This window comes from Rhinopithecus roxellana, chromosome 11, assembly GCF_007565055.1.
Source record: "Rhinopithecus roxellana isolate Shanxi Qingling chromosome 11, ASM756505v1, whole genome shotgun sequence".
Taxonomy (NCBI): Eukaryota; Metazoa; Chordata; class Mammalia; order Primates; family Cercopithecidae; genus Rhinopithecus; species Rhinopithecus roxellana.
In genome coordinates, this window is record NC_044559.1 from 77,827,128 (window position 1) to 77,840,249 (window position 13,122).

General features: G+C 43.2%; 1 protein-coding gene across 7 annotated transcripts in view; it reads left to right on the forward strand.

Annotated features, from left to right (window-relative positions):
- The window catches only part of ALDH18A1 (aldehyde dehydrogenase 18 family member A1), a 51,743-nt gene that overhangs the window by 7,128 nt on the left and 31,493 nt on the right, over positions 1-13,122 (forward strand). For all 7 annotated transcript variants that reach the window (XM_010366288.2, XM_030940748.1, XM_030940749.1 and 4 more), the window contains exons 3-5: positions 6,537-6,751; positions 12,544-12,693; positions 12,783-12,887. In XM_010366288.2, the coding sequence (XP_010364590.2) occupies positions 6,537-6,751; positions 12,544-12,693; positions 12,783-12,887 (470 nt within the window). The remainder of the gene's footprint in view (positions 1-6,536; positions 6,752-12,543; positions 12,694-12,782; positions 12,888-13,122) is intronic.

The following is a 13,122-nucleotide window of genomic DNA, read 5'->3' on the forward strand; positions in this document are numbered from 1 at the left end:
GTTGAGACAGGGTTTTGCCATGTTGCCCAGTCTTGGCACATTTAATTTTTTAAAAAATTTTTTGTAGAAATGGAGTCTATGTTGCTCTGGCTGGTCTCAAACTTCTGGTCTCAAAAGATCCTCCTACCTTGACCTCCCAAAGTGCAGGAATTACAGGTGTGAGCCACTGCACCCAGCTTTGTGATCCATTTTGAGTTAATTTGTATATACGGTGTAAGGTGTAGGTCAATGTTCATCTTTCAACTTTTAATACCAGTTGTTCCAGCATCATTTGTTGAAAGGCTGTTTACGATGTTTTGACTTGACTAGCTCCTCGATATCACCTAAATCTTATCAGTAGTCCATTTCCAGGTTTCATTGCAAGATGACTTGCCAATCAACTAATCAAGCTTGTCATTAGACAGAAAAATCTCTTTCCTATTCATATAGAGTATAAGGGCTAAAAAGTTCAGGATTTGGAACCAGGTCCTGGATTTTTAAAACTAGCCCTTTTCCTTATTAAGTAACTTAGTAGCTTAAAACAACTGTCTGTTTAGGTCACAATTCTGTGGAATGGTATTTTGGACTGGGCTCAGCTGCACAGTGGTTCTGTGTCTGTGTCAGGTCTCAGATTGACTTAGGGCTAATTGTTGGGGATGAAGGGGCCTCTGCTGGGGTGACACATCACCTATGTTCCATGTGACTTCTCATCCTTCAGCAGGCTGTTCATGGCTTCTTCGCGTGATGCTTACAGGGTGCCCAAGAAGGGCAAGCATGGTAGCTGCAAGTCCTCTTGAGATGTAAACTCAGAATTTATACACTGTTCCTTCTGCCACATTGTTTTGGTCAAAGCAAGGTACAGGGCCAGCCCAAATTTAAGAAATTTGGAAAATTGACTTACCTGTTAATGGAGAAGCTGCAAAAGGATTGTGGCCATTTTTGTAATCTGGCAACACTGGTAAATTACTCAGTTACTTTGAACATCGGTTTCCTTATTTATAAAACGGGTAACAACAATAAGGAACTCATAATAATACCTAACTTATAAGGCTTAATTCATGAGAATTCAGTGAGATGATGATGATGGTGATGATGACGACAATGATGATGAAGGTAGAGTATAGAAAAGCTCAAACTATTTTTCCTCTGCTCTCACTCCATGACAACAATGAACACAGAAGACTTCTGTGACCAAATGTGTGGGGGTTGCAGTGGACATCAGTTGGGTATCCTCCAGTTCAATTCTGACACTACCTCCCTGAGGACAGCCCACAGGTTGAGGGCTCAGTCCCATAAGATCATCCCCACCTTCCTACCAGTCCTAAGTCCAGGCCTCTGGAACTTCTGACTGACCAGCTTCAAGTTGGGGTTCCCACAATCCCCTCTTTGAGCTTGGTTGATTTGCTAGAGTGATGCAGAGAACTCAGGGAAACACTTAGATTTACCAGTTTATTACAAAGGATGCAGATGAAGAGATACGTAGGGTGAGGTGTGGGGTAAGAGGCACAGATCTTTCATGCCCGTCCCGGGCACACCACTCTCCAGGAACCTCCACATGTTCAGCTCTCTGGAAGCTCTCCGAACCTTGTCCCCTTGAAACTCTTATGGAGACTTATTGGGGTAGGCATGATTAAAGCATGGACAACTGTGTTGAAATGTGATTGAACAAAAAGGATGTGACCTAATACTAATAGACTGAGTGGGGTAACCCAGCAGGGCCTGTCTGTTCAGATTTTATCTTGGTCTTTCTGTGCAATATTTCTTCCTCCAAGGTATGGGGCAGGACCATCTCTGGATTGAGAGTCTTACAACCCACAATCAAATTAGAGTCCTGCCTTGAGCAGGTGAAAGGAGTTCAGGAGAAGATCAGAGAGAGAGATTCTGTTTCCTTACACCAACATTATAATGAAAGACTGTAAAAAGCACTATTAGAGTTATAAACCAGGAACCATGGATATATATGCCATGTCACAATAAGTAATACTTTTTTTTTTTTTTTTTGAGAAGGAGTCTTTGCTCTGTCACCCAGGCTGGAGTGCAGTGGCACGATCTCGGCTCACTGCAAGCTCCGCCTCCTGAGTTCACGCCATTCTCCTGCCTCAGCCTCCCGAGTAGCTGGGACTATAGGCGCCCACTACCTCGCCCGGCTAATTTTTTGTATTTTTTTTTTTTTTTTTTAGTAGAGACGGGGTTTCACCATGTTAGCCAGGATGGTCTCGATCTCCTGACCTCGTGATCCACCCGTCTCGGCCCCCCAAAGTGCTGGGATTACAGGCTTGAGCCACCGCGCCTGGCATACTTTTTTCATAGTACCAGCTAGTATTCATTGAGTATTTATTTTGTGCCAATCTCTGTTCATGCATGAACTTGTTTTATCCCCCATACCAACCTTATGAGATAGTTAGGGAGACAGCAAGTAAGTGAAGGGGTTGAGATTCCACTCAGGCAGTCTGGCTCCAGAGCCAATGCTTATCCTTTTTACTCCTGTAGAAGGTATGTGAATACTTAGCACAACTCCTGGTATGTGGTAAGTATTCACTTCAGTATTTTATTATTGATACTTATCCTCGTTAGGCTTATTCACAGAAGGAGGCACTTTCTAATTGTTTCCCTAGGTTTTGGATTTGGGGATTTGGATTTTTCTGGAATGGAGCTCTCTCACTGATCATGATAAGCAGAATAGCAGGGGGAAAAAATAGGAAAAGAAAGGCAAAATGAGAAAGCTTATGGAGACAAACAGAGAAGGCAATGGAAGGCCAGAAAGAAAAAGAGAAGTCATGTGAGGGTCCCTTCTTGCTGAGGCCTGGAACACAGCCTCATTGGTTGCTGGGCATAAGGACTCTGATGCTGAAGAAGTAAACGGTTCTCCTTAAGAGTAATAAGAGTATAATCTGTGGCCCTTGAGAAGAACATGGTCAACCCCTCCCATCCCCCAGCACGCCACACCTGTATACACATACACCTCACTATGCCCTCATACCTACTAGGAGGGGACAGATTTTCTTTGGAACTTAGAGCCTAAAAGTTCTTTAGAAGATGGGAAACAATTACTTCTCTAGAAACCTTGAATTTTCCAAACTAATCAAGGCCTTCTCCATTTTCAGTATGGACCCTAACAAGTGTAATACACTGTAGAACATTTAAAAAATACCCCCTAAGAAATGTAGGGTCAACCTTGGAAGGTAAAAGGTGTTGTTCAATAGGAAACCCAAAAAGCCCTGGGTCCCATGAAGCTCTCCTTTGTGCTAGAACCTACTGGATTTGACTGAGTCACCTGCATGAAACCTTATTAATAGTGGTGACCTCCTCTTGATCCCTAACAGGCCTTATCTACTGCTGTTACCCTATTGTCTCCAGGCAGAATGACCCTTGACTACCTGGCACTGAGCCATGCCACCCACCCTCTTCTCCTGATACAGACTGTGGGTTAGCCTCCTTCATGCTAGCCTGGCTGCTGGATTCTGATTGGCTTCTACCATTTGATCACCATTTGATCAGCTGGACAGACATGCATGCCACTACCCATGTTCCTGAGGTACCCTCTCAGGCTGCTCCACCCATGCTCACCACCCCTTCCAGGTCAGGATAGGCCCTCCAGCGAACAGGAGAGAAAGCCGGAAAGCCTAGATCTGACAGCTGTCAAAGGGATAATACATGATACTTGGCATAGGTCTGAGCTCTGCAAACAGCCACTGATGATCCCTGGTCCAAACCCTAGGGAAGTAAGCCTGTCCCTCCACCACCCTTCTCTCTATCAGATCAGTGAGACCAAACCTTTATGTGTACAACTTTTAAACTTAAGACTTAGGTGTACATATTGCTTAGGATAATATTCCTGAAAACAGAGTAGGGTACCTATATTATTAATAATTAACCTAATGAAGGAAAGTAGCACTCCACAAAATTCACCCTCAACAACAAACCAATCTTTTAGTCCCAGGGACTCCCGCAGCAGGAAGAGACCATGCATCTGCGGATCCAGCAATGCCATCAGAATCCCAGTTCCATCCCGGATAATGGCTTACTAAGTAGCTGTGTGCCCAGATCTAGATGCCAAGCCTATTGTGAAAAAAAATCATATTATCTTTCTTATATCTCCACAAACCTGAAATATAGTCATTTGAAAAATGGTTATTTAAGGAAAGGAAGAAATGAATCTTCACTACTTTGTTAGAAATGTTCTTTCTAAGATTTGTGTGTGAAGGACACGGGAAGGGAGAAGAACCCATAGTCGCCTTCCCATTCATGAGAATAAGCTCCTGCCTGCTTTACCCACCATCAGTAGATTGTGGTTAGAGAGTGAGTTAGTGGCCAGGAGAGAGTCGGAGGTCTAAAGAGGTTTTCAGAAAATTGTCATTTATAGACAGACAATATAAAGGGAAGTGATAATGGTTGGTTCAAGTGAAGGTACTTAACTCTCTAATAAAGTTATAGAACAGTGGTTCAAAAGGTGGCTTGGAATGATTATTTTAGTAATTCATTTGAATATTTATGAGTTGCTTGTAATAAGATATAGAAAAGTCTTTGCAGGGAATTGCTTAAAGCTTAGTCCTGCTGAGAACCTATATTACCCACCGTGTCTTGCTTCTTGCTATCAAGGAGGAAGGTCTATTTGCTGTTAGTGCTCCTCCACCCCCACTGATTGACAGCATCTTCTCTCCCACGGAGACTTCACCCAGCCCATCTGCCTATGCAGTCATTCTCCTTCTATGTCAGTTACAATTATGTGCATGTAGCAGGAAACTCAAAATAATAATGGCTCAAACAGGATAGAAATGTATTTCTCTCTCCTGAAGGAAGCCTAGCAGTCCTGAAAGAAGATAGGCAGTCCAGGGCTTCCAGAATAGCACTGTGGAATCATCAGGGATCCCTGCTCTTTCATTCTTGTTGCTTCACAGTTCCTTCTACTTCAAAATGAGTGATTGAGCTCCAGCCTTCATACCCATGTTCCAAGCAGCAGTGGGGATGAAGGGAAGAGAGCATGTCTCTTTTAAGTTCCTAGAAATTCCACATAACATTTTCACTTGTATCTTGTTAGCCAGATATCTTGTTGGTCACATGGTCCTGTCTATCTGAGCAAGAAAGCCTGGGAAATATAGTCTTTCGACTGGTGGCAGTATGCCTGGCCAATACTTGGGGATCTGGTAATTGTGTGAGAAAGGACGAATGGGTAATTAGTAAGCAGCTAAGCAGGAGGTGTTGGGCCCATGAGAAGTGTTGAAGGGGTTCTGTGCCTGACATTCAGCGTTTACTCTTTTACTTCTGGCTTTATGCGGGTACCTCTTTGGCTTTTAATCAAGATTTTTTTCCTCCTTAGAAATCTTGTATAATTTTTTTTTGTTCATCTGTACAAAATATCTGTAATCTTGTACAGTGTTACAAGAAAAAGAATCAAGAAAATTGGTTAGAGGCAGGTGTCCCAGGGGATAGCAAGTATCTGACTCTAACATTGCTATTCCTTCAGAAAGCTCTTTGGTTTATTTCATCATTGTTACAAAGGCATCTGGATTCATCAAAGAGAAATTGTAGATAGGCTAGTTGAGATTTTGTATTATTCATACACTTACTTTGTCCTTTACTGTCTTTGCTAATCAGATTCTTCCTTCTTTTTTTGTTTTTTTGAGAAGGACTCTCACTCTGTCGCCCAGGCTGGAGTGCAGTGGCACGATCTTGGCTCACTGCAACCCCTACCTCCCGGGTTCAAGCGATTCTCCTGCCTCAGCCACCTGAGTAGTTGGGATTATAGGTGCCCACCACCACGCTTGGCTAAGTTTTGTATTTTAGTAGAGACGGGGTTTCACCATGTTGTCCAGGCTGGTCTTGAACTCCTGACCTCAAGTGATCCTTCTGCCTTGGCCTCCCAAGGTGCTAGGATTATAGGTGTGAGCTGCCATGCCTGGCCGGCTCTTTCCTCTTTTTATAGTAATATGATTTCTTTAGAAACACCCATATTTTTCTGATTATGAAAGCAATGCATCTTTACTGCATAAACTTGGAAAATCTAAGAAAGAACAAAGAAGAAAATTTAAAATTGCTTATAATCCTATCAGATAAAATATTAATTTTCCATTAATTTTATCCATCTATGTGTTTATATATATATGAAATTAACATCATAAGCATTGTTGTACATTATTAAAAATTCTAAAAATGTTAATCTTTTTCCCTTTATCCAACATTTACTCTGCTTCTGATTTTTCTGATAATAAGTAACACGGTGATGAATAGCTTTCTGATAAATCTCTTTTTTAGAGAACTTTTTTAAAGGCTTTTGATACATTTGCCAACCTGTCTTCAAGAGAGATTAATGTGTTTGTACTCTTCACCAACAGCATTTGAGTATGCCTATGACCTGCATACTGGCTGTAAACTCCATACAATACTAAAATAAGAATATGCTAGATAGAGCTTTTGATATACTGTGCTAGTTTTACACAGTTAATAATGATAATGCTTTTTTTGGTATCTAAACTGGTTAATACTGAGCATGTATGTTTTTATTGAAAAACTATGTTGAGTATTTCTTTTTTTCTTGCATTTGACTTTGATGGCTACAGATTGTATCCAGCCTTCAGTCATCAGACATGTTCGTTCTTGGAGCAACATCCCCTTTATCACTGTACCCCTCAGTCGTACACATGGCAAGTCCTTTGCCCACCGCGGTGAACTGAAGCATGCCAAGAGAATCGTGGTGAAGCTCGGCAGTGCTGTCGTGACCCGAGGGGATGAATGTGGCCTGGCCCTGGGGCGCTTGGCATCTATTGTTGAGCAGGTGATTGCCAAGATAGAAATTATGCTGTACTAAAATTGGGGTTTTAAGTTGTTACTTCAAATTGGGTTTAAGTTGCTCATCGACTTACAAAAATAATTGTGATTTCAGTGCAATAGATTTAACCCAATGTGAAAACTGTTTCCTCACGTAGATGCCAGTGAGACACAGCATCTTAGGGCAAGAAAAGGGGATGTGAAGGAGTAGGGGTGACTTCATGCAGTTCATGCCTCAGACTTCTTGATGATAAAGAGCTGTTTCTGTCGGAGATTCTTAGTTCTGGCTATGCAGTAGAATCATCTCGGGCCTGGAGATGCCTGGGTTTCACATCTAGCTGTTTAATAAGTGTCTCTGGGATGGGGCAGCTGTGTTTGTTTGTCTTGAGAGGATCTCACTCTGTCACCCATGCTGGACTTTTGTGGCATGATTATGGCTCACTGCAGCCTCGACCTATCGAGCTCAAGTGATACTGCCACCTCAGCCTCCTGAGTAGCTGTAGCCACAGGCACAAACCATTATGCCCAGCTAATTTGTGTAGTTTTTGTAGAGACGGAGGTCTCGCTATGTTGCCCAAGCTGGTTTCCAGCTGCTGGGCTCAAGTGATTCTCCTGCCTTGGCCTCCCAAAGTGCTGGGCCTGCAAACTTTTTCTGCAAGAGGCCAGATAGTAAATATTTTAGTTTTGTAGGTTATATGTTCTGTGTCTCCACTACACAACTCTGCAGAAGCAACCACAGACAATACATAAATGAATGAGCATGGCCGTGAGCTGATAAAATTTCATTTACAAAAACAGGCAGCATGCCAGATTTGGCCAAAAGTAAAAATCCAGACATCCAGGCATCCCACAGATAAAGCAAGAGGTCTTCTATGGCATCTGAAATTTTACACTACCCTCGTAATTAAATTTTCAGTTTTTAAAAAACAACTTTCCTGAGGCATTAATATTGAGAAACTGCTAACCTGAAACTTGATACAATTTTTTTCTTACATTTTCTATTCTAAATAATTATCAAGCCTGAGCAACAAAGTGAGACCCGGTCTCTACAAAAATGAAATCGCTGGGTATGGTGACTTGCACCTGTAATCCCAGCACTTTGGAAGGCTGAGGCGGGAGGATTGCTTGAGCCCAGGAGTTCAAGACCAGCCTAAGCCACATAGTGAGACCCCATCTCTACAAAAAATTTTTTAAAAATTAGCCAGGCATGGTGGCACATTCCTGTGGCCCTGGCTACTCAGGAGGCCGAGGTGGGAGGATTGCTTGAGCCTGGGAGATTGAAGCTGCAATGAGCTATGATCACGCAACTGACTGCACTCCAGCCTTGGTGACAGAGCAAGACCCTGTCTGAAAAAGTTCTGACTTCTTGGTAGGCTGAGGCAGGGGGGTTGCTTGAGCCCAGGAGCTCAAGTTTGCAGTGAACTATGATAAAGTCACTGCACTACAGCCTGGGCAACAGAGCGAAATCCTGACCCCCAGCCCCTACCCCCCCCCACACACACAAAAAAAACAGCAATGATCAAACCCACCTTCTAGATTGAGTTCATCAGATAAATTTTAAAAATATTAAGAGACTATACTGTGAGGGGCACTAGCCTCTCTACCCTCTCTACCTTAGAGATATAACAGTCTTTACCCTTTGGAAGCCAGAACTGGGACCCCCCAGACATTAAGGTGACTGTTCAGGGCAGTAAATATCCAAATAAGTGGGCCCAAATGACAGTGAGCGATGGGTCCGGAGATGGGAAACTCAGATGAGAGTGTGGTTGTTCCTGGGGCTTTCTAGGAGAGCTGGAACTCAGCCTAGGCCTTGACAACTGATGGGATTTGCACAAACAGAGGGGAAAAGTTCCATGCTAGTAAGTATACAGTGTGACGTGCCTGTGCAGTTGTGTAATCCAGTGGTTCTGGGGAAGGGACAGGCTCTAGGAGCGGATTCCAGATAGAGGACAGACAGGAATGAGTATGGCATGCTGTGGGCCAGGGAGGAGACAAGCTAGAAAGTAGAGGTGGTGGTCTCATTAGAAAGAATGAAAAAAAAAAGTGGATCATTGCATTAGGCAGGGCTCTGAAGCCAACTATGTGAGTTGGAGTGCAGTCTCAAAAGCAGACCGAAGATTTTGAACGGAGGAGAAACTTGATGAAAAGAGTAGGAAAAACCTGGTAAAGAAAGGTTACCAGCTTTCTTTCTAGGGCTGCATGTGGACGTAATGGAAGAGCTGTCTCCATCAGGGCCTGCCTAATAGTCATCTTATCATGTCAGAGGGACTCAGGAGCCAACTTAAAGTGGTTTCCACTGGCCATAAATGGGATGATTTGAACATCAAGAAAGGGAATCACAGCTGGGCACAGTGGCTCATACCTGTAATCCCAACACTTTAGGAGGCCAAGGCGGGCAAATCACCTGAGGTCAGGAGTTCAAGACTAGCCTGGCCAACATGGTGAAACCTCGTCTCTACTAATAATGCAAAAATTAGCCAGGCATGGTGGCACCTGCCTGTAATCCCAGCTACTTGGGAGGCTGAGGCAGGAGAATCTCTTAAACCTGGGAGGTGGAGGTTGCAGTGAGACGAGATAGCACTACTGCATTCCAGCCTGGGCGAGAGTGAGAGTCATTCTCAAAAAAAAAAAAATGTTTAAATCCATGAGTTCATAATTACACTTAAAAAAAAAAACTTCATGGACGGGCGTGGTGGCTCGTGCCTATAATCCCAGCACTTTGGGAGGCCGAGGCAGGCGGATCATGAAGTCAGGAGATCCAGACCATCCTGGCTAACACTGTGAAACCCCGTCTCTACTAAAAATACAAAAATTAGCTGGACGTGGTGGTGGGCACCTGTAGTCCCAGCTACTTGGGAGGCTGAGGCAGGAGAATGGTGTGAACCTGGGAGGTGGAGCTTGCAGTGAGCTGAGATTGCACCACTGCACACCAGCATGGGAGACAGTGAGACTCCGTCTCAAAAAAAAAAAAAAAAAATTTCATTGGCCATTTTTGGAGGGCGCTAGAGAAGCTACTCATTATATTGAAAATGGATTAGTAAAGGGGAGGAGACACACATTTGTCCTGCTTTTCATAGGCAATCTGTACCTCAGGGTAACCAAATAGTTGGTAAAGGAGAGTTTCCCTTTTGGAATTATTCCAGATTATAAATGAAGGAATCATTGAGTTAGAGTATCAGCATTTTGCAGCTCCTAATGGAATAATGGATCTTGGCAATGATCATCAACAGATGCTAACATCACAAAAAGAAAGATAACCAGGCATTATGTATCTCCTTGATGGACGTGTACACCACAACTTATAAAGACTTGTTGGGGCAAAAAAAAGCCTTCATACCAAACAGCAGTTTATAGGATATACAAAGTGCAGTATTAATACCATAAGGACACAATTGGGAAAATGTAGGCTAGGAAATCCTAAAGAATAAACAACTCAGTTTCACAAAAATTACAAGGGGGAAAACTGATGGAGAGGGGAACCCATGAATTAAAGAGACTTGAGAGACACTTCAATTAATTTGTAATGCAGGGTTTAATTTGCATCTCAATTTGAGCAAGCTAAAAAAAAAAATTGGAAAAATACGAACACTGGCTATTTGATATGAAGGAAATCATTGAAATATTCCAGGTGATAATGGTTTTGTGGAGAGAGAAATATATATAATTATATATTATATATAATATATATGATTATCTTTTAGCAGTTATTACTGAACTATTTACAGATGAAATAACATGTCTGTTGCCTGGAATTTGTATTAAAACAATGGTGAGGGTATAGAGCGGTTATTGGAGACTAGGAAATTGGCCATGAGAGATAGTTGGTGAAACTGTGTGGTATATACATGGGGATTTATAATACTATTCTCACCACTTCGGTTAAATATGAAATTTTCTTTTTTTTTTTTTATTTTTATTTATTTATTTTAGAGAGAGGGTCTGCTCTGTCGCCTAGACTGGAATGCAGTGGTGTAATCATAGCTCACTGCAGCCCTGAACTCCTGGGCTCAGTTGGGATCCTTCTTTAGTCTCCTGAGTAGCTGGGACTACAGGCACATGCTGCTTGGCTGTTTTTTTTTTTTTTTTTTTTTAATTTTTCATAGATATGGGGTCTTGCTATTTTGCCCAGGCTGGTTTCGAATTCCTGGCCTCAAGCAATCCTCCCACCTCAGGCAGCTGAAACTTTCTGTGATAAAATATTGTTGTCGGGACCAGGCACAGTAGCTCACACCTGTAATCCCAGCACTTTGGGAAGCTACTTAGGGGGCTGAGGTGGGGGGATTGCTTGAGTCCTGGAGGTCAGGGTTGCAGTGAGCCGTGATTGTGCCACTGTCCTCCAGCATGGGTGACAAAGCAAGACCCTGTTTCAAAAAAAAAAAAGTTGTTACTGTTTTAAATCATGGTTTATCATAGCTGTTTGTGAGTTCCTGGACCAGTTAAAAGGGTTCAGACATCAGAAGGAAAGGACAGTTTAGGAATATTGACTTTATTGCATCTTGAGTCTTTAATTTTATCATGTAGGTCTGCTTAAGGTAGGAAACAAAATGACCACATTTGGTTCTGGGGAGGCAGAGCAGAACAAGGTCAGCATCTGCCCCTGGTGTAGGCAGAGGCAACCCATAGGATTAGATGTGCCACCAGAACAGCCTCGTTTACTCAGGTTAAGCCTTAGAACCTGAGAAGCCATCTGCTGAGTCTACATTGCATTTCCTACCTGCGGACTTTTATTCTGGGCTTCATTTCTTGGAGCAACTAGGCCTTCTATATTACACACTCCCTGCAAATATTAGGTTGGCACAAAAGTAATTGTGGTTTTTGCCATTACTGTCAATGGTAATTGACATGCAATTACTTTTGCACCAACCTAATACAGTCATGTCCTATAGATGTAAAACTTGGCTAGACACCAGAATTTCCTTATTAAAAATGTCTTACTTAGGCCAGGTGGCTTATGTCTGTAAATCACAGCTTTGGGAGGCCGTGGCAGGAGGATGGATTGAGACCAGAAGTTTGAGGACAGTCTGGGCAACTTAATGAGTCTCCATTTCTACAAAAATGCATTAAAAAAGAAAAATTAGCTAGGCATGGTGGCATGAGCCTGTAGTTCCAGCTACTTGTGAGGCTGAGGCAGGAGGATCACTTAAGCCTAGGCAGCCAAGGCTGCAGTGAGCCACACTTCTGCCACTGCACTCCAGCCTGGGTGACAGAGCAAGACTCTGTCTTAAAAAATTTTTTTTCATAGGGTTCTTTTTGTTGTTGTTGTTTTTGAGACAGCATCTCTCTCATTCTATTGCCCAGGTTGGAGTGTGGTGGTGCGATCACAGCTCACTGCAGCCTCGTCCTCCCTGAGCTCAGGTGATCCTTCTACCTCGGCCTCCTGAGATAGCTGGCATGCACCACCATGCCTGGCTAAATTTTATATTTTTTGTAGAGATTGGGTCTTGCCATGTTGCCTGGGTGGTCTTGAACCTCCTGGGCTCAGGCGTTCTGCCTGCCTTGGCCTCCCAAAGTGCTGGGATTACAGGCATGAGCCACCATGCCCAGCCAGTTGTTTTAATTAAAAAATAAATTAAAATGTCTGATTTTTATCTGCCACCTGCTAAACAGAAATTTGAGACAGGATGTAGAAATCTGTGTTTTTACTAGACAGTCTGGTTGATTCTTCCAGAGCCAGCCACATGCTGGTTCATAAACCAGCATTTGGGATCTACTCAATAGTCCACCCTACCTCCATCCCTTGTGAAAAGATGAACGAGACAGTGCAGTGACTTGTGGTCCCCTTTCCTTTCTCAATGCCAGGTATCAGTGCTGCAGAATCAAGGCAGAGAGATGATGCTGGTGACCAGCGGAGCTGTAGCCTTTGGCAAACAACGCTTGCGCCATGAGATCCTTCTGTCTCAGAGCGTGCGGCAGGCCCTACACTCAGGGCAGAACCAGCTGAAAGAGATGGTGAGTGCTGCTTCTTCACACGTTAAAATGGACCTTCAGGTCTTCTTCCCTCATTCCCTACCACACCTTGTCTCATTGGTATATTACAGGCAATTCCAGTCTTAGAAGCACGAGCCTGTGCAGCTGCCGGACAGAGTGGGCTGATGGCCTTGTATGAGGCTATGTTTACGCAGTACAGCATCTGTGCTGCCCAGGTGAGAGGCTGGGCTTTGAAAGGGGTGTGGGACCTGCGAGGGTGGTTCTTGTGGAACAAAGGGGTCTGGAGCTAGTCTACTAGAATATGGTGTCAGCTTCATCACTTGCTACTTGAGAGATCTGAAGAAAGTTTTTTATGTAACCTTTTTGTGCCTCAGTTTCCTCATCTGAAAATGGGGATAATATCAGTGCCTATTTCAGATAATTTTTGGAAGGGCTCAGTGAGAAAATATA